This window comes from Myxocyprinus asiaticus, chromosome 28 (assembly GCF_019703515.2).
Source record: "Myxocyprinus asiaticus isolate MX2 ecotype Aquarium Trade chromosome 28, UBuf_Myxa_2, whole genome shotgun sequence".
NCBI classification, from domain to species: Eukaryota; Metazoa; Chordata; class Actinopteri; order Cypriniformes; family Catostomidae; genus Myxocyprinus; species Myxocyprinus asiaticus.
In genome coordinates, this window is record NC_059371.1 from 6,007,241 (window position 1) to 6,027,500 (window position 20,260).

General features: G+C 37.2%; 1 protein-coding gene across 6 annotated transcripts in view; it reads left to right on the forward strand.

Annotated features, from left to right (window-relative positions):
* The window catches only part of LOC127418870 (utrophin-like), a 333,951-nt gene that overhangs the window by 40,667 nt on the left and 273,024 nt on the right, over positions 1-20,260 (forward strand). For all 6 annotated transcript variants that reach the window (XM_051659723.1, XM_051659719.1, XM_051659722.1 and 3 more), the window contains 7 exons: positions 6,003-6,064; positions 8,286-8,378; positions 8,499-8,576; positions 15,848-15,940; positions 16,049-16,221; positions 17,831-17,946; positions 18,338-18,489. In XM_051659723.1, coding sequence (XP_051515683.1) covers positions 6,003-6,064; positions 8,286-8,378; positions 8,499-8,576; positions 15,848-15,940; positions 16,049-16,221; positions 17,831-17,946; positions 18,338-18,489 — 767 coding nt within the window. The remainder of the gene's footprint in view (positions 1-6,002; positions 6,065-8,285; positions 8,379-8,498; positions 8,577-15,847; positions 15,941-16,048; positions 16,222-17,830; positions 17,947-18,337; positions 18,490-20,260) is intronic.

The following is a 20,260-nucleotide window of genomic DNA, read 5'->3' on the forward strand; positions in this document are numbered from 1 at the left end:
ATGGCATTTCTCTTTTCCTTGTTGGTATAAGAGGCCTTGAGGAAACTTAAAATGTTGTTTTAATGCTGTAATATTTGGGTTGTTTTACTGATATAGGGCATGGAAAACCTGGAAATATCGGGTAATTTTAAAATTGTGTTTTCCAGGGCTGTAAATATCATGCAAAATAATTAAATCTTTAAAAAATCATGGAATTTTTGTAGTGAAATATGGAAAATTGAATACTTGGTGTTCTGCTTAGCTCTAAACTATTTTATCGACACATTACACTGTTGTATTCCAAGAAGCCTGTATGTACATGTACTTAATGTGTTTTCTTTCAAGCTGATTTTGGTGCAATAAATTATCTTAAGTATTGTGTCTTTCTTTTTCTTGTCTGACACATTAGGGGGAGTATTTAAAGAATCCTATAAATACATTTGAAAAAATACATTTTGAATTGTTAATTGTATCTATTTGAATTTCATTGTGTATTGAATTGTTCTGAATTTGCAAAAAGTTGTTTTGAATTGAATTGAAAACCTATGAATCATGAATCAAATCGATTCACTTTCAAAGATTCACACCCCTGGATACACTAACAAAAGCCAGTTCATAAGAGTCATTTGTTCGGGAATCGCTCTACACTGGTCACGCTGTATGTTATTGATTACACTAAAAAGAATATTAGAATAGAAAAGAATATTATAATAATAATAATAATATACACTAGTGGCCAAAAATGTGGAATAATGTACAGATTTTGCTCTTATGGAAAGAAATTGGTACTTTTATTCACCAAAGTGGCATTCATCTGATCACAATGTATAGTCAGGACATTAATAACATGAAACATTACTAATACAATTTGAAAAAAATGTTCAGAAGTTCTTAAACAACTTCAAAGAGTTCTCATCAAAAAATCCTCCACATGCAGCAATGACAGCTCTGCAGATCCTTGGCATTCTAGCTGTCAGTTTGTCCAGATACTCAGGTGACATTTCACCCCACACTTCCTGTCGCACTTGCCATCTTTGCAGTTCTTCTCTTTACTGTTGTACATGAAACTGGTGTTGAGCAGGTACAGTTCAATGAAGCTGTCATCTGAGGACATGTGAGGCAGTCTATTTCTCAAACTAGAGACTCTGATGTACTTATCCTCTTGTTTAGTTGTACATCTGGCCTTCCACATCTCTTTCTGTCCTTGTTAGAGCCAGTTGTTCTTTGTCTTTGAAGACTGTAGTGTACACCTTTGTATGAAATCTTCAGTTTTTTGGCAATTTCAAGCATTGTATATCCTTCATTCCTCAAAACAATGATTGATGGACGAGTTTCTAGAGAAAGCTGTTTCTTTTTTGCCATTTTTGACCTAATATTGACCTTAAGACATGCCAGTCTATTGCATACTGTGGCAACTCAAAAACAATCACAATGCTAAGCTTCATTTAACGAACCAAATAGCTTTCAGCTGTGTTTGATATCATGGCAAGTGATTTTCTAGTATCAAATGAGCAATTTAGCATGATTACTCAAGGATAAGGTGTTGGAGTGATGGCTGCTGGAAATGGGGCCTGTCTAGATTTGATCAAAAATGACTTTTTTCAAATAGTGATGGTGCTGTTTTTTTACATCAGTAATGTCCTGACTATACTTTGTGATCAGTTGAATGCCACTTTGGTGAAATAAAGTACCAATTTCCTTCCAAAACAGCTAAATCTGTACATTATTCCAAACTTCTGGCGGCCAGTGTATTTATAATTGGCTTACCCCTTTGTGCCAGTATAGCTCACACTGTCATCAGCACTGAGCAAGTTGCTGAATGCTGAATAGGGGTTGACATGTTAATGTGGGCAGTCATGTGTTAATGTTGATCTTATGGTTGTGATGTCAATATCAAGACGTTTGCAGGTTAGTTTCATTAAATGGTCTGGATGGACTGGAGAGGAGTGGAGTTGTGATTGTTACTGTATATCTTCATTCTGTACACAGTACTTCAAACTCTTCCATTTCAAAAGAGCAAGAAAATTCAGTTTATGTCATATTATGAGCCCTTTAAAACACATCTTGGTGAGACACATGTTTGTTGATGCATCCTTGTCTTTGTGATTTTCATTTAAAAGCTTCAAGATGCCACAAACCCTCCAATTAACGCTGTACTGTAGTCTTTAGTTTGCATCTGTGTTTTTGAAATCCCTTCTATCTGTCTATCGCTCTTTCTCCCGCAGTCTGCTTTCAGACAAGCTCGGGCAGGAGTCCAGAGTGGAGGAGGAACCACCTCCTCAATTATGGGAATTTTATGCATTATGGAATGTCCCCTGTCAAAATATACTTCAAATCTAGTTACTGCACAGCACAGACTCAAACACACACACAGACACATTTACATCTTAATGGGTTGTTTGACCCATTTAAATGAGGACATACTGTGTATTGTTTTATATAAAGGTAATTATGAGTTCGACAGACTCTGCAAACAGGACCTGTGATGCAAATTTCATCATCAGCAGAGTGCTTGAGCACTGAATGCATGCGGCCACATTTTTCTAATTGCAAGAACTCTGAACGCAGAGTTTGCACTTGCGCCTGGGACCATTTGCACTAATTCGTGGGTCCACAAGCTGGCGACACTCACAGTTGAGCCGTTGCTGTCACGAAGAAGTGCTAGATGATGTAATCACCGCTAAATCAGTAGACAAAAGTAGAAACAACACCAGTGGATGTGCACATCAAGAGTCTATAATATAAGGAATATAAAGACATCTTAATGGGTCTAAACTCCTGAAGAGGAATAGTCCAGTATTTCATAACTACGGTGGCCATGAAGTGCAAAACAAAACAACACATCTAAAAACACAACGGCAAATCCAAAGACAAAATAACAATTCAGAAACGCATCAGCAGAATCATAAAACACAACCGCAAATCCAGAAAAAAGCAACAATTCAGAAAACACAACCGCAATTCAGTCGAAATGGAAATGGTAGGTACCATAGCTTCTCACCTGAGATTGGCTGTGTGGAGAATATCTAGTCCTTTCCTCGGGATTGGTTTACTGCCCACTTGCACAATTATTTCAAAATTAATTCCAAATGCACAATTACTGAAAATTGTGAGTGGTTTGTCACTCAGTAAAAACAGTAATGGGACACTTCATAACACAGAGAGCAAAAACAGCAAGCGGGAAAAGATAGTTTTTGGTACAAAGTTCATCTGCGGTGTATCAGGGACCATCTAAAAGTTCCACAAACTATGCTAAAACGCCAGTGTCCATGCGTTCATTCAGTTGACTTGCATATTCTAACATAACATGCACTGTTATTAAAAAAGCATTTTCTCATTCTAAAGAATACTTTCTACATTTGAAGCCAGTATGTCCAATGAGTACAGTGTTCAATTATTTTAGAAAACAAATTGCTGAAATTTTACCAAGATATTATTTTCATATTGTAAAGGTTGTAGAAGGCTGTTATTAGATATCCTGACTTAATCTAGGTGAGATTTTCCCAGGATATGGAATTATACATATACAGTATTCAGTTATATAAAAAAATTTTAAAAAAATCCAATGTAAGTTAGTCATTCACACCACTGGCAATCTTCTACAACCTTTTTAAAGTAAAAATTACATCTTGATGAGTTTTAGTGGTGATTTTTCTAATATAATAATTGAATACTGTATCCATATAATTGGATATACTTGGAGATCACATTCTTTACCCATTCTGATAGTTGACGTGAACATTAACTGAAGCTCCTGACCCGTATCTGCATGATTTTATGCACTGCTGCCACACGATTGGCTGATTAATAGCATGTATGATTGTTGGTGCCAGATGGGCTGATTTGAGTATTTCTGTAACTGCTGATCTCCTGGGATTTTCACACACAACAGTCTCTAGAATTTACTCTGAATGGAGCCAAAAACAAAAAACATCTAGTGAGCGGCAGTTCTGTGGAAGGAAATGATGAGAGAGGTCAACAGAGAATGGCCAGACTGATTTGAACTGACAAAGTCTACGGTAACTCAGATAACAGCTCTGAACAATTGTGGTGAGAAGAATATCATCTCAGAATGCTATTCTGAGATGCGGGTTGAGCTGTTTTGGCGGCACGAGGGGGACCTACATAATATTAGACAGGTGGTTTTAATGTTGTGGCTGATCGGTGTATAAACCAAGTGTGCCCTGTGCAGCACAGCACACATGCCTACAACCAATCAGGCAGTGCGGAACAGTGTAGCATAACAGACAATCACATAACCCATACACTCACACTTTTTGTGGAATTCAGGACTGTAGAGGGAATCTAGGAATGTCAGGGTTTAGATAAAAGGCAAGTGTTTGCTTGTGCGTGTGTGTGTATGACACTGGGAGAATGAAGAATGTGTGTATTCATCACTGCATGTTTCAGACTGGTTGTAAAGGTTTTAAAATCCCACCTTAAAAATAAAAAACTATTTTTTTTTTAATTCTTCTTTTTTTAAGAAAAGGAGTGACGAGTCGATTTTTGTTATTGTTGTTGTGGTAATCAACATTATGCCACAAATGCTGTCGATTGAGCTTAACTTGTATTGAACCCGGAATATTTCTTTAGGAGTCATTCGTTAGGGAATCAGACTACACTCTGTGTGCCGCGTGTTTCACGTGGTAGATTCAGTAGCGGGGCAGCGCTGCCACTGAATAGTGCTGCAGAAAACAGCGTCAGAGTATTTTAGTATAGCGTTAGTCTGCATTGGCACGTTCGGAAACTGTTAACGGAACCAGAAGTCTTGAGAATCAAATGATTCTGGTATTTTTTTTAAAACTGTACTCTACGCAAGTACGTAAATGCAGAAGCAAATGCTTGGCCAATGTATTGCAAACGCATGGTACTGTTGTACATATATAATGAGTGTTCTTGTGTTGCTGTTGCGGTAACAAACCCCAGTACTCAAAGGGGCGATTGTTATCTTCAAATGTTTGTGCCTTTAAACCGTATGTGTTATAATTCAGGTAGCTCGCTGTACAAATTTTGACAGTATTAACTAATTAACTACAGTGCCAGTGTTAACTAACTTTTCCTGACCTACTCAAAAAGACTCTTTTAACTGTTGCTTCACCATAACATTATTTGACCTGGATGAAAAACTGACCATAGAAGAAGACATTTGACTCAAATGGCCACTTTAGCACCCCTTGTGGCAGTGCTGAGAATGCAGTGTGTACTTCCATTGCATTATGAATTGCATTGTGGAAAACAATGATGTTTGAAATTGAGCTTGTGTAGCTAGTTGTGTCTGTGTTCGTACACCTGCATAGAGTATGTTTAGAGTCATAAGGTAGCCAGCGGTTATAGTTGGTTGACATGCTGTGTGTAAAAAAATGTGTTTTTCACTGCTTTGCTTTGAGTAGGGGTGTGTGTGTGTTGTCGTGTATATACTCTTTCACCATCTCTGTAGCCTGGGGCACATTCCTGGCTTTCTGACCCTCATATACACTGTCTGCTGGGTACAGTCTCACACACACACACACACACAAAAGAGCAGGCGACCCGGCAGGCTTGTGGTCTTAACCTTTTGATTTTGTAGGGTTCACACTGGTTTACACAGAGGCTATGGTTTTTGAACATTCTTGTGTGTGGGAACAAACAGGCTGCATATATATTAAAACAAGGATATACAGACAACGCACACATTAAGACAGTAGTGCTGTAATGCTTTGATTTGATCCTGTGTCAGACAAATAGCTTTGGTTGACAGCTCCAAGATAGCGTCTTATTGGACACTTATTTGACTGCTCAGGGTCTTGTAATTAGCAATGTCCGTCAATGAGTAACTAGTTTAAAGGGCAGTGATGTGTCATCTAGTTCTTGGTAAACCACATGGAATGTGTGCACATTGTTTTGTGGTGGAAAGTCTGCAGAATTCACAAGGCCTCCATTTTATTTTGATTCGATTTGATTCAATGTATTATTATGTGCCATAACATCAGCTCATTCACTGTTTCTCTGTCTTTTTCACTCTCTTCCATCTGTCATTTTCCCAGATGAACATGATGCTGTACAGAAGAAAACTTTCACGAAGTGGATCAATGCGCAGTTCTCCAAGGTAACCGAAGAGTCCCAGCAGAGCTCGTGATGAATGTCTGAACCTCTGCTTTTATGTCTGCTCTCGTGAAGAACTCCTCAAGTTCTGGCACAGACCTGAAAGCTTAAGGCCGAAGTATACTTTGGGTGTGCGCGTTGCAGAATGCTCTGCGCACATTATGTGTGATGCAAATTGCTTCTTCAGCACAGCTGCGTGGCTTGACCGCCTAGATCAGCTGTGTGCGTCGTCTGCGCATGCGCTGGCCATTGACTGTACTAAAAGAGTGTCACAAAGCAGTTGTAGTGCACATGCATCGAACGGGTTCGTATTCGTTCGCAGTCAGAAAAGTATACTCACAAAGGCAACGCGGTCGACCAGCCACAAGGCGATACGGAACATGCAAAAAATGAAGTATACCTGGGCCTTTAGACTCTCTGATGCAGAACATGCTTGAGGCTCTTAATTCTCTAGAGAGGCTTTTTTTTTCTTCTCCAAGATCTCAAATCCTAAAGGCTGATATCCAAAAGTGTGCTGAAGCATGTTTGAATTATTCAACAGTTTTTTTTTTTTTTTTTTTTTGTCGACTACAGCTTGGTCTTATATAGTAACAGCAGAAGTGTTTGGTTTCCCACTGTCACTTTGATTTAATTACATCACTTTCTTGCATAATCAGTGCTAATGAGAGGAACCTGTTGTCTTTCAAATTTGCACACAAAAAGGAGACACACATAGAGACGGGTTCACTAGGCATGAATTGCATCCGGTAAAAGCACCAGTCATTTGCATGAGCTGGTTTAGCGCCTGATTCACTGACGCGCAAACGCGCCCACAAAGTCGCTGCTGAATGCAATTTGCATGTGCAATTCCGATCTTGCGAGCCGATTCTGAACACTACATAGTGGAGGATACAGCAGACCACCGTTATCTGACACACTGTGGCAGGACTGAACAGCATCACTCACTACCGTGATCCAGACGCCTGATCCATGCCGAAAGTGCGCTTGACTACACCACACATCTGGATATATGCTAGGGCTTAACGCTCTTCTCCATCATTTGCTTATTATTTAATTAATTAATGCTGATGTGATCATCTCTTCTAAATAAAATGAATTTTATTTACCACCTGCTTTCATCTGGTGGTAATAGCATGTGGTAAATAGCACCTTGCGATTTTTGTGAATCTATATTGAGAGTAATTTACATAGAAAGGAGGTGTATTTGCGTGAACAAGAATGACAATTAATTTAAATACTTAAGACACAGCACAATTTCAGCCCTGATTTTGCCTGCTTAAACTATATTGTGGGTTGTTAGTGAAGATGACGGAGGATTTTGCGCTGAAATAACGCGCGCTAAATTTGCACAAATTTTGAGTGAAATTATCCCCCCGTGTTTTATTTTTGCTGTTACAGTAATCAAATTAAATGGGGTTATACAGTGTTGAAACAAATTTCCATTGATGCTTTCACATGAAATTGCACTATTAATAACAATTAAAAAAAAAGTTTGAGAACTCTAAACAGTTGTGCTCTGCATATCCTTTTGAGGAGTCGCAACATTAGAAACAAGCGACTGAAGTTTACTTTTGACAGTATCCCTTATCATTTCAGTCTGATCTTTACAGTTTGGGTCACAATGTAAGATAGACTTTGCAAAGAGGCTGTTATTATACAATGGGGCATTTAAAATCTAATGGAGCGCAACAGTGTCCGCCCAATTTTTCAGGTGCCTTGGTTCCAGAAGTGTTTTTTTCCATTCATTTTTTTGTCCTATAAAAGTCTTCTTCATAAAAGAGTCCTAAACCAGGAACCAAATCAACCAGCTCCGAGTGGAATCAGAATTACAAACTTTGATTTGAAGCAAAAAAAGAAGAAGAAAAAAAAAAAGTTTTTAAAATCAGACGATCTTTCATAAGGAAATGGACTACAGTGGCATGAAGCATTGCTTGAATGACCTAATCGAATAAAAAACGATGGAAAAATACAAAACTATTGATTTAAAGTTGTTGATTATTAGAAAAGAAACAGTATATTTGAATTATATTGCAAAATATTCAGATATATGCAAATAAATAAGTAATTTGAGAGTGAAGGAAGGCCGATTCGATTGCGTCGTCCACAGTGTGTCATAGGAGTGGCCGATCGCTGCAGAGCTCTTTTTCTGCACTTTGTTGAGAGAGGATGACATAGGGATTGTTTTAAAGTTGCATTAAAGTTGTGCTGTTTTTATGTGTTTTCAGACGGGAAAGATGCCCATCAAAGACATGTTCTCTGACCTGAGAGACGGACGAAAACTGCTCGATCTTCTGGAGGGACTGACTGCAACTACACTGGTGTGTTTGTGTGTAGACTATAAGAGTGTGTTTGTACAGTGTGTGGATGGATGGATGGATGGATGGATGGATGTTGACGACCTCTGGCGTAAAGACATTAAATTTCTCTCTCTCTTGCAGACCAAAGAGCGTGGCTCCACCAGAGTTCACTCTCTCAACAACGTCAACAGAGTCCTGCAAGTGCTTCATCACAACAGCGTGAGTCTCTTGTCTGCTTCTACCTTTCCATGTGTCCTTGCTGCTGGTAGATGGAGTGACTCTGAGCTTCAGCTGTGAGGGGAAATTATTTTCATATCCGCTGACAGATGTTGCCTTAGGAACATACAGCAAGGGCAGTCTAATTAAAATGCTTTACTCTTCTGTGTCTTTTAGGGACATTAGTGTGTCATTTTAATTTGACATATCTTCTGTCTGTGCTCTTTGATAGTTCAGGGTCAGACACACGAAACATGCTATGTAATGTATACAGTATGTCCAAAAAACAGTGTTTTGGCATACTGCACACTGTAATACGTGTCCAAAAAAACTATGATATTTTTATAGTTTTATAATTTTTCAAAATTCACTCAAACATATTTGTTTATTTGGTCAATGATTTTTTTTCTTTCTTTTTTTTCTTTTTTTAAATCTATTAAATTATTATAAAAAATGTAATTCACACAAAACAGTTACTTGAATACACCTGTATATATATATATATATATAATATATAATATAACTGTATATATATATATATAATATATATACAGTTGTGCTCAAAAGTTTGCATACCCTGGCAGAAATTGTGAAATTTTGGCATTGATTTTGAAAATATGACTGATCATGCAAAAAAAAATTATTTAAAGATAGTGATCATATGAAGCCATTTATTATCACATAGTTGTTTGGCTCTTTTTTAAACCATAATGATAACAGAAATCACTCAAATGGCCCTGATCAAAAGTTTACATACCCTTGAATGTTTGGCCTTGTTACAGACACACAAGGTGACACACACAGGTTTAAATGGCAATTAAATGTTAATTTCCCACACCTGTGGCTTTTTAAACTGCAGTTAGCGTCTGTGTATAAATAGTCAATGAGTTTGTTAGCTCTCACGTGGATGCACTGAGCAGGCTAGATACTGAGCCATGGGGAGCAGAAAAGAAATAAAGATGGAAAAGGATATAAAAAGATATCCAAAGCCTTGAAAATGCCAGTCAGTACTGTTCAATCACTTATTAAGAAGTGGAAAATTCGGGGATCTCTTGATACCAAGCCAAGATCAGGTAGACCAAGAAAGATTTCAGCCACAACTGCCAGAAGAATTGTTCCAGATACAAAGAAAAACCCACAGGTAACCTCAGGAGAAATACAGGGTGCTCTATAAAAAGATGGTGTGGTTGTTTCAAGGAGCACAATACGACGATACTTGAACAAAAATGAGATGCATGGTCGAGTTGCCAGAAAGAAGCCTTTACTGCGCCAATGCCACAAAAAAGCCCGGTTACAATATGCCCGACAACACCTTGACAGGCCTCACAGCTTCTGGCACACTGTAATTTGGAGTGACGAGACCAAAATAGAGCTTTATGGTCACAACCATAAGCGCTATGTTTGGAGAGGGGTCAACAAGGCCTGTAGTGAAAAGAATACCATCCCCACTGTGAAGCATGGTGGTGGCTCACTGATGTTTTGGGGGTGTGTGAGCTCTAAAGGCACGGGGAATCTTGTGAAAATTGATGGCAAGATGAATGCAGCATGTTATCAGAAAATACTGGCAGACAATTTGCATTCTTCTGCACGAAAGCTGCGCATGGGATGCTCTTGGACTTTCCAGCATGACAATGACCCTAAGCACAAGGCCAAGTTGACCCTCCAGTGGTTACAGCAGAAAAAGTTGAAGGTTCTGGAGTGGCCATCAAAGTCTCCTGACCTTAATATCATCGAGCCACTCTGGGGAGATCTCAAACGTGCGGTTCATGCAAGATGACCAAAGACTTTGCATGACCTGGAGACATTTTGCCAAGACGAATGGACCACCTGCAAGAATTTGGGGCCTCATAGACAACTGTTACAAAAGACTGCACGCTGTCATTGATGCTAAAGGGGGCAATACACAGTATTAAGAACTAAGGGTATGCAGACTTTTGAACAGGGGTCATTTCATTTTTTTCTTTGTTGCCATGTTTTGTTTTATGATTGTGCCATTCTGTTACAACCTACCGTTGAATATGAATCCCATAAGAAATAAAAGAAATGTGTTTTGCCTGCTCACTCATGTTTTCTTTAAAAATGGTACATATATTACCAATTCTCCATGGGTATGCAAACTTTTGAGCACAACTGTGTATATTTATTTATTTTTATTTTTTTATTTTTTTACAATTACTGACATTAAAGGCATTTAGTAATTAATGTCCAAATAGTGTAACCATCCGTAGACAGAAAAAAGTATCATTAAAAGCTGAAATACTTGGAAAAAAGAAATGTTGGCATGAGTAGTAAATTTTATTATAATTTCTTGAAACATAAGCACATATTATTAATAAAATAAAACACGTTTGTTGCAACATATTATTAATATTTAGAAAACTTTCAAAGTCATTTGGTGTAGATTGCCGTTAAAAAAAGAGGGGGATGCTGATGACTGTGTATGAAGTTTAAAAAAAAAAAAAATCAGATATCAATTTTATGAAAATGTCAAGTGGAGTAACCCTGAGAAACGGTCTTGATATTCTTGACTCAGAAATTCATTATAGATTACCTTGATAAATAAGTGTGAAAACGTTTTTGAAATGAATGATTAAGTTATGTATACTCTCATGTGTTCAAGGTGTAAGGAACATATTTTTCGTATTATTGTTATTTTTATTTTTTTTGTAGAAAATGCTTTTTTCAAAATGTATGAAATGGAATTGGATGCAAAGATCACACAAATTTAATGTGCTTTTAAACTACTAATTTTTATCACCTTTAATAATGATTAATTACAATTGTAATAACTGTAACAATGTTTTAATATGTAAATTATACATGTAATTCATACATGTTTACATGTTATTCGTTAATATTACTCAGTAATCACTAATGTAAATATTTGGGGCATAATGATTTACATTTTAAATGAATGCATTAAGTGAGAGCGGTTTTAGGATCACGGTTTCAGTACAATCCGGTACATGCTATGTGCAGAAAAAAACAAACAAACTGCTGCCAAATCTTAAATAAGAACAGTCTTCATTTGGTAACAATAGGGTGTCCATATTGTGGTTTTCCAAAAAGAGGACACTGTGGACCGGGGGTGGGTAAAAGCCTCCAAAACTTTAACTTAAAAACATTTAGATAATAGTAACTGTAAAACATAAAAAAAATGCCCATAGAAGAAAATATATTCACATAAAATAACAAAATAAAACATTTGATAACATTAAAATTCAGTTTTTCAGGCTGGTTCGGCTAACGCGTGTTCTTGAGTTGATTGACGGGTGATATCTGTCTCTAAAAGGTGATTGGCGGGACTACGGTTGGCCATTGGATGTTTTAATTTCTTCCAATTATTTTAATAGAAGAGGCCCGTCTCTGCTAAATAGTCTCTGGTAGAAACCATTCACAGCTTGAACAAGAAAATCAAGTCTCTCTAACTTTTGTATGGGTTTGTGTGTTTTCTTTGCACATGGTCCAGTTGATTCGGACATTTTCTCCGGTAATATTCCCATAATTACACTGCCGTAGGTTGATCAGTTTCCTCTAACATTACACACATTATGTTCTGGTTGTGTTCACTCTGTAGACTCAGCACCATTGATAGAGGTTTGTGGTTAACTCTGTAAGCAGACATGACAGCTTAAGTCTGATCATTGAATGGTAAGTACAGGTTTGCTTCATCTGCACCTGTGAATCCAGTGAGATTAGCTGTCTGTCAGACAGGCATGTTTACACAGAATCACACATCAAGAGATGGTTTTATAATCCTCTCTAAAAGCTCTCCAATTTCTCAGAGTTTACTTGAAGGCTAATAATAGCAGGTTTGGAGGATCTAGCTTAATGACTAACAACAAATACAAGTATGTGCTTATAGTATACAGTATTGCCCATCAGAGTGACATATAAAGATACGCAACTGCCTTCAGAATGCATTTTACTTCCATAATGTAAGATTGAAACAATATTCATTGTGTGTAACGGGAGCCAGCTGGTATGTGATAACTGTGCAGTATGTGTAAACCTCACTCCACTGGCCTTAAGAGACGCACTAGTGACTGACGCTAGAGGCTGGATCCTTGAGCATCCTTGTTAGCGTGCCCACCTCCCATGCCGGCTGACACCGGTTCGAATCCTGCTTGGAGCAGGTCAGGCAGGACCTGTTACAGTGGTGCCGTGACCCAGATGGGAGTGAGGTTTAGGGGTTGAGTGTAACGGGAGCCAGATGGTACATGATAGCTGTGCAGTATGTGTAAACCTCACTCTAATGGCCTCAAGAGGCGCACTAGCAACTGATGCTAGAGGCTGTATCGTTTAGCCTCCTTGTTAACGCGCCCACTTCCCATGCCGGAGACACCGGTTCGAATTCCCATTCGCAGTGGGTTGAGCAGGACCGGTTACATAAGGCAGTTTTTGTTAGGCTATGGTAGGATTGGATAAAATAAATTTTCCCAGCAAAAAAAGTGGTAGCCAGGGGTGGTAGCCAGCGTCTTTTACCACTGAGCTACCCAGGCCCCCAACATTTACTTCTTTAGAAAAACATGCACTGATGAATTGTGCGCAGTAACATCTCAGATATTTCAAAATAAATATTCTGATTTCATGCAACCTATAAGAACAGACTGTTCAGTTTTATTTGAGGCTAAAAACAATGACCATGTTAACATGCACTTAAGAAATCCGTTTATTCCAGGGTTTTTGCAAAAAGCGGCATTCTGAAACGTCATGTAAACAAGAACATGGTTTTCCTTACTCCGCTTAAGAGAGAAAGAGAGTGGTTTCGCATACCTGGAGAATGTGGCTTATGTGATCATGTAAATTCAAAAGAGGTGTTGTTACAGGTTTTCGAAGAGCGGGGCCAGATGTAGGCATGGACAGGGGTGGGCTGAGCCCACCCAAACGTGAGTCTCGCCCACCCAATCAAACATTTGTGAAACACTGGTTTTAAATAAAATATTTACATTTTTCTGATCTGTGCATTGGTTAAAAGCAAAATGGGGGCTGGCTTTGTGTTGCAAACATTAAGGGTGTGTTGTAGACCACCCAAACAATCACAAAACAGCACCAGAAATGTGTAGTATTTTTCTATTTTTGTCACTGGCCGAAAGCAACGACACACTCGAGAGTCTGAGACGTCACGCGATCAAGGATGGTAATAAGAGATATTTTTGTGAGTGTGTAAGTTTTTAGTGCCTATAAAGAAGCCTGGTGGTGTATCTAGCAGTGACGATGTGGCTGCTGTTAATATCACCCTCTTATATCTCCCTCTTTCTTCGCATCAGCTCCCCAAAATTGCACTGCGGGTGTTTGTGAAATATTGGACCTGAATTATAAATTTAGAGGATTGCGCAGGATGGATTTTTTTAAACCCTTTCCCGCAAGATTCTGTCCTGGTCCCGCCAAAAATGTATTTTTTTTTCGTCCCGCTCCCACCTGCAAAAAGCCTGCTGGTAGAGGTCTACTCTACACAAATTTTTCAGTCCCACTCCCCTAAAATTCTATCCCACTCTTGTATCATTGGCTAATTTTTTTTTTACAATTCCAAAAAAAAAAAAAAAAATTCAAGTTTTGTTAACACTCTAACATTGCCAAGTATCTGGTTGACCTTTGGTTGGTTTCAAACTTTTATTTGTGCCTTTCTTTAATAAAGCATTAACATCCATAGCTCTAAGGTACAAGGAAGAGATAGGTATGAATTAGGCACCAACCCTGCGCCTGTAAATCGTTAATTTATTTGTTGCTCTTGCACAATAGACGAATAACACAAACATTCTGTACGTTAAATACATAAAATATATTTGAGGTACTTATATCCATCCATCCATACATCCATCCATCCAAATTCCTGTATATTTCCCTAAATGACTTTGTAGGGTAGTAAAGGGTATTGATGTTTCACTGGTAAAAATATCAATACCCTTTACTACCCTACAAAGGCCATAATTAGTTTCAGTGTTAGTTAATGAGAAGAAATGGCTTGAATTATTTAGATGTGGATTTTGTAGTTACTGGATTTTCACACTGTTTTCTCTATATTTCAGCATATGTGACACGCATCTGTCACTGGACAGATCATAAAAGACCTGTTTCAGTCGTAACTCAATTTTGCATTTTGTCTTTGTAGGGCAGTATCATTACTTATAACATTTCTGTCAAACAGAAACAATTATCATTTATTATTATGTAATTACTTTAGCAGTTCCCATCTGTGTCACATTTTAGGTTTTTAATCATATATGTTATTGATCTCTCCATCTCATATATTTCCTTTCACTCCATCCTTATTTTATTTCTTGATATTATTTCTCTCCACTCCATCCTTGCATTTGTGGGGACTCTTTGTAATTTGCTTTAAGGCTGCAATTCTAATTACTCTGAAAGTGTATTGCTTTATTTTATTTCTTAGCAATGGAGGTAGTATACATAGAATAATATTGTCAGGGCTCACTTCAATCTTATGATTATATACAATGTTTATCAATTTATTTCAATATATTTTTAATACGAGGAATAAGTGTGAAATATAGTTATATTGGGCCTTATGATCTTAACAACAATTATGCCATGTTACGCCAATTAAAGACATTAAATTATAGTCTGAGGATCCCCCAGCCTACCCTAGCATAGCTGGCAGGAGCTGGGCCTGTCAAAGAGTGTGCATGTGCGTGAACAGACTGGATAACAAACATCATAGAATGAAGCCCAACAACAAGTCAATATAGCGGAAAGAATTCAACACTTCTGGAAGAAGTACAGTGGGAAAATCACATAAAATATACCCATTTATACACACCAATGTAAATTATCACGTCCGCGCATAGGTGCTCAAGTATATTTGCGGAATCCTGGAGTTTGACGGAAGAGGGAAACCCCACTATTGCAGCGCAATTCCGCTACAGGACGTGATTGAAAGTGAAGTAAACAAACGCAGCAACAACTCTGGAATATCTGGAAATAAAGCGAAGCAATGGAGCATAAAATAGCATGTCTTCCTCGGATCCAATGTATGTTATTTACACAAGCGTCGCGGGAAATTACATTGCTGTGGAAAAAGCTACTGACCAAGCCGCATGTATACGGCAGTAAAGAGAAAGCCGCAAACACAGTGCATGTAAACGGGAACGCTGCTTTCCAGCCTTAAGCAGCTTTCTCGAATTAAATAGCTTTCTGGTGTCCATGTAAAGGAGCTCATTGAGATTTGGATCTGTTCTTCATTTGTCCCTTTGTCGAATACTTTTTTCAAATTTTTCTTATCTTCTCTGACATTTTCTGAACTTATCTTTCAGGTGGATTTGGTGAATATTGGAGGGACTGATATTGTTGATGGGAATCATAAACTCACTCTGGGACTCATCTGGAGTATCATACTACACTGGCAGGTCAGAACGCACACACACACACTCATACATGTTGCTGCTCTATATGTGCATAAATATTTCTAAAAGCTTTATTGCTTGAGGTACGGGAATGTGTGTGTGTGCGCTCAGGTGAAGGATGTTATGAAGGATGTGATGTCCAGTCTTCAGCAAACCAACAGCGACAAGATTCTGCTGAGCTGGGTCAGAAACTGCACCCGTAACTATGACAACGTCAACGTGCTCAACTTCACCACCAGCTGGGCAGACGGGCTGGCATTCAACGCCATCCTACATCACTTCAGGTGATACACTCACACACAGCATGTTTAGACTGCTGTCAGTGCGGTCTCTTGGGAAAGCGTATTGATGAGGTCAGAGGTCAAGAGAGTTTGTGTTCATAAGCTGTTCAGTCAGTTTAGATTGACCATGTCACACATGAGCCCACAGGAGCTGAAACACATGCACAAAGCAGTGCATCTGTTAATTCTAGATTTGTTCAATGTGTTTGTGCTCTTCCAAAAATTCTTTGTTCAAGCAACATCACATGAAAATACAGAAAGCAACAAACAAGGGGAACACTTTGAATTTGTAATCAGAAAGCTTGTGATATCTTCCAAAAGATATAAGAGTCTTTAGACCAGACTGCCTGGATGCATTTTCTGCATTTTGCTGGAAATCTACAGAATCCTTCGAAATGTTGAACTGACGACGAGTTGAGTAAAAATGGAATCTGTTGAATTTGATATCTAATTTAAGATCTGTAAAAGTGTGCAATTGCAAAAGTAATAAACAGGCTTCCCGAACACTCCCCTTGTCTTCCAGTTGTCTTCCACTGGTTGAAACATTTTTGCTGAAGTGGGTGTGTCTAGATGCTTAAACAGAGCAAGATCTTGATAGTGTCACAGACCCACAGTCTTCAAACCTTTTGGGAAATCAACTTACAAATGGTTTTCTTTCTTAAATTTTTTTTTTACAAACTTTAAAGACATAATACAGAAATGCCACCAAAAATGCCCCTGAAATTCAAAATGTGGAGACAAAAAGTGCACTTGAAATGAAGGCTTCTGTTTTTTATTTGTAACACTGGATATAGGTTGTAAAGGAATATTCTGGATTCAATGCAAGTTAAGCTCAATTGACAGCATTTGAGGCGTTTACAATGAAAGTGAATGGGGCCAATTTTTTTAGGGTTTGATGGCAGAAGTTTGAAGCTTATTTAAAAAGAGCACTTACATTAATTCTTCTGTTAAAACTCATGTTATTTGAGCTGTAAAGTTGTGTAAATTGTCATTTTTTATAGTCGTTTTAGGGTTTACGCCGTCACATCGTCATGACAACAAAGTTGTAAAATTGGCTATTACTTTAAACAGAAAGGTTAGTAAGTGATTTTATCACACTAAAATCATGTTAACACACATTGTTTATGTCTTCTGGCTGTACTTTTGAAACAGTGAGTATTTTAATGTTTACAGTTTGGCCCCATTCACTTCCATTATAAGTGCCTCACTGGAACCCAAATTTTTGCTATTTTTCAAGAAAAGGAGGGATGAGTTGAAATTAATTTTTCAGGTAATCAATATTATGCCACAAATACTGTCGATTGAGCTGAAATTGTATTGAACCAGAAATATTCCTTTAAGATTGTATTATAGTCCTACGTAGTCATTTAATGGCATAAATGACAGATTTCCGACACTGGTATTTACTACCATTATCCGTCATTATAGCTGCATGCATTACTTAGTATTACCGAGTATTTCTAACTTTGGTTACCTGTCCATTATTTAATCCACTCCTGGCAGCTGTTTTATGAACAGGACAGTCTGAGAGTCACACCTGTTTTAAATCCAGTTGTTAATCCCCATAGACTCTTAATATTAATTCCAGGTGTAAATTCTGTCATTTTTCCAGGCCTCATGGTTTCAGCTGGGAGAAAGTAGTTCATCTAACACCAGTGGAGAGACTGGAGCATGCCTTCACATTCGCCAAAGATCAGCTCAGCATTGAGAGACTGCTGGACCCAGAAGGTAAAGAATCATCCCAACACCAGAACCTCTCACAATTACAACAGCAACTGAAGAACTGCAGACTATAAGCAGTTAAGCTACAGAAACCTGAAATGTTTGACCACAATCTTCAGTTGACTTGAAGTTGGTCTTGTTTGGAGCTCTTCTTACGCCTGAAGCAGGAAATCCGAGTCAAAGTACTGAAACAATGCCAGTCAACAAACTGGGTCCAGTGCATTCCAGTGCTCAAATCCCAGGGCCATTCATCTGGACTTGATTGGATTACACAGCTTTTCCTGAACACAAGTGCACATGAGCCATAACTAATCAGAGGGGCCCATAGAGCCCCTCCATAAATACTCACACACCCATAATCTCTCTCTCTCTCTCTCTCTCTCTCTCTCTCTCTCAGATGTGGCGGTGCAGTTGCCCGATAAGAAGTCCATCATCATGTATGTGACATCACTCTTTGCTGTGTTTCCCAATGACATCACAATGGATGACATCAGAGAGGTTGAGACGCTACCCAGGCGCTATAAGGTGGATACAGAGGAGGGACATTCTGTAAGTGCATTGGATATGATCACGTATATACAGTATGTAAGTTTTCTAGCAAGGCACTGCAGCTGGAAAATAAGTACCCATAAAGTAACCCTTCCACTAATTTCCTCTTTCTCTCTCTGCCTTCCTGCTTTCACTGTATTCAGTGGTAAGAATGAGTCATACAGTTGAGCAGCCTATATATTGTGCCACACACAAACACAGCAGGAGCTTTGTTAAATGCTTTCCATACATTGTTTACTTTTTTTTTTTTCTCTAGTTTTATACACTACAGTGTCAAAAAGTTCTATCATGCCATGTTCTTTGGACATAGTACCATGGTTATATGAAAGAATTCTTTGAAGTACCTTGGAGTCCTATGCAAATAACATATACACTATGGTAATGATTCAGTAGCATGGTATACACTACCAGTCAAAAGTAAGGACACACTTGAAATGTGACAACTGAAATGTATGCAAACCTAATCTTGCGAACCTAAACGCTGACACCCTGTTTACACCAGACGTGTGTACATGCAGATAGCACGGACCAATGAGCTGTGAGGTCGAGTAGACTTCAACAGTGGTTAAATAAGGTGAATAACCTGTAAAAACCTACTTAATTTTCATTGGAAATCCACTGCTTTAAGCATTTTATTATTAATTATATTATTAGTATATAATTATAAGCTTAGTATACTTGTGGTTGGTAACTATAAGAGGATTTAATTTAGTAGACCATAGACAAGAAACATCATGAGCTGGCTTTGATGTAACGGTCAGAAGTTATTTAAATATTTAACAAATAAAAGTCATGGCAAAATGATTCCCATTTATGACATTTGATAAGTAAAATAATTTTATTTTAGACAGATGGGAAAATGAAGTGGCTGAAGTTGCTCTGCAATAGAACGAGGCATCCGTCCACTGTCGGGACGCTTCTGGTGTAAACAGCATCATTGATTATAATGGGAGCTATTCGCTTTTTAAGCGATATGACACACATCCGGTGTTGTAATGCTTAAATGTGTGAAGTTACTTTTGTAGACAAATATACAGGATATTGTGCCTATGTATGAATTTCTTTCCAAAACTAAATTAATTAATTTATTTACTGAAATGGGTTTTTCATTTTAATGTATTTTTTGTATTATTTGTTTACAAAACTAAATATAGATATTTTTTTTTTACTGAAATGTTTTTTTATTTATTATTTACAAAACAATTTTTTTAATGAAATGGGTTAACAAAACATTTTTATTCACTGAAATAAGTTTTTTTATTTTCATTTATTTTGTAATTTATTCTTCACAAAACAATCTTTTTTTAATTAATTTGTTTTTATTATTTTTTTATTCTTTACAAAATGAAATTATTTTATTTATTTACTGAAATGGGTTTTTTATTGTATTTTTTATTTATTCTTTACAAAACAAAATTATTTTATTTACTGAAATTGTTTTATTGATTTTTTTTAATTTCCTCTTTATAAAACTAAATTAATTTATTTACTGAAATACATTTTTATTTTTATTTTTATTTATTCACAAAACTAAATTTTTTATTAAATGTTTTTTTTAATACTTTACACAACTAAATTATTTTATTTTTCTAAAATTATTTTTTTTATTTATTCTTCACAAAACTAAATTATTTTTTTAATGAAATGTTTTTTTTTTATACTTGACACAACTAAATAAATTTTTTTTACATTTATTTTTTACTTTATTCTTTACTAAACTAAATAATTTTATTTATTTAATGAAATTTTTTTTTAATTTTTTTTTTTTAAG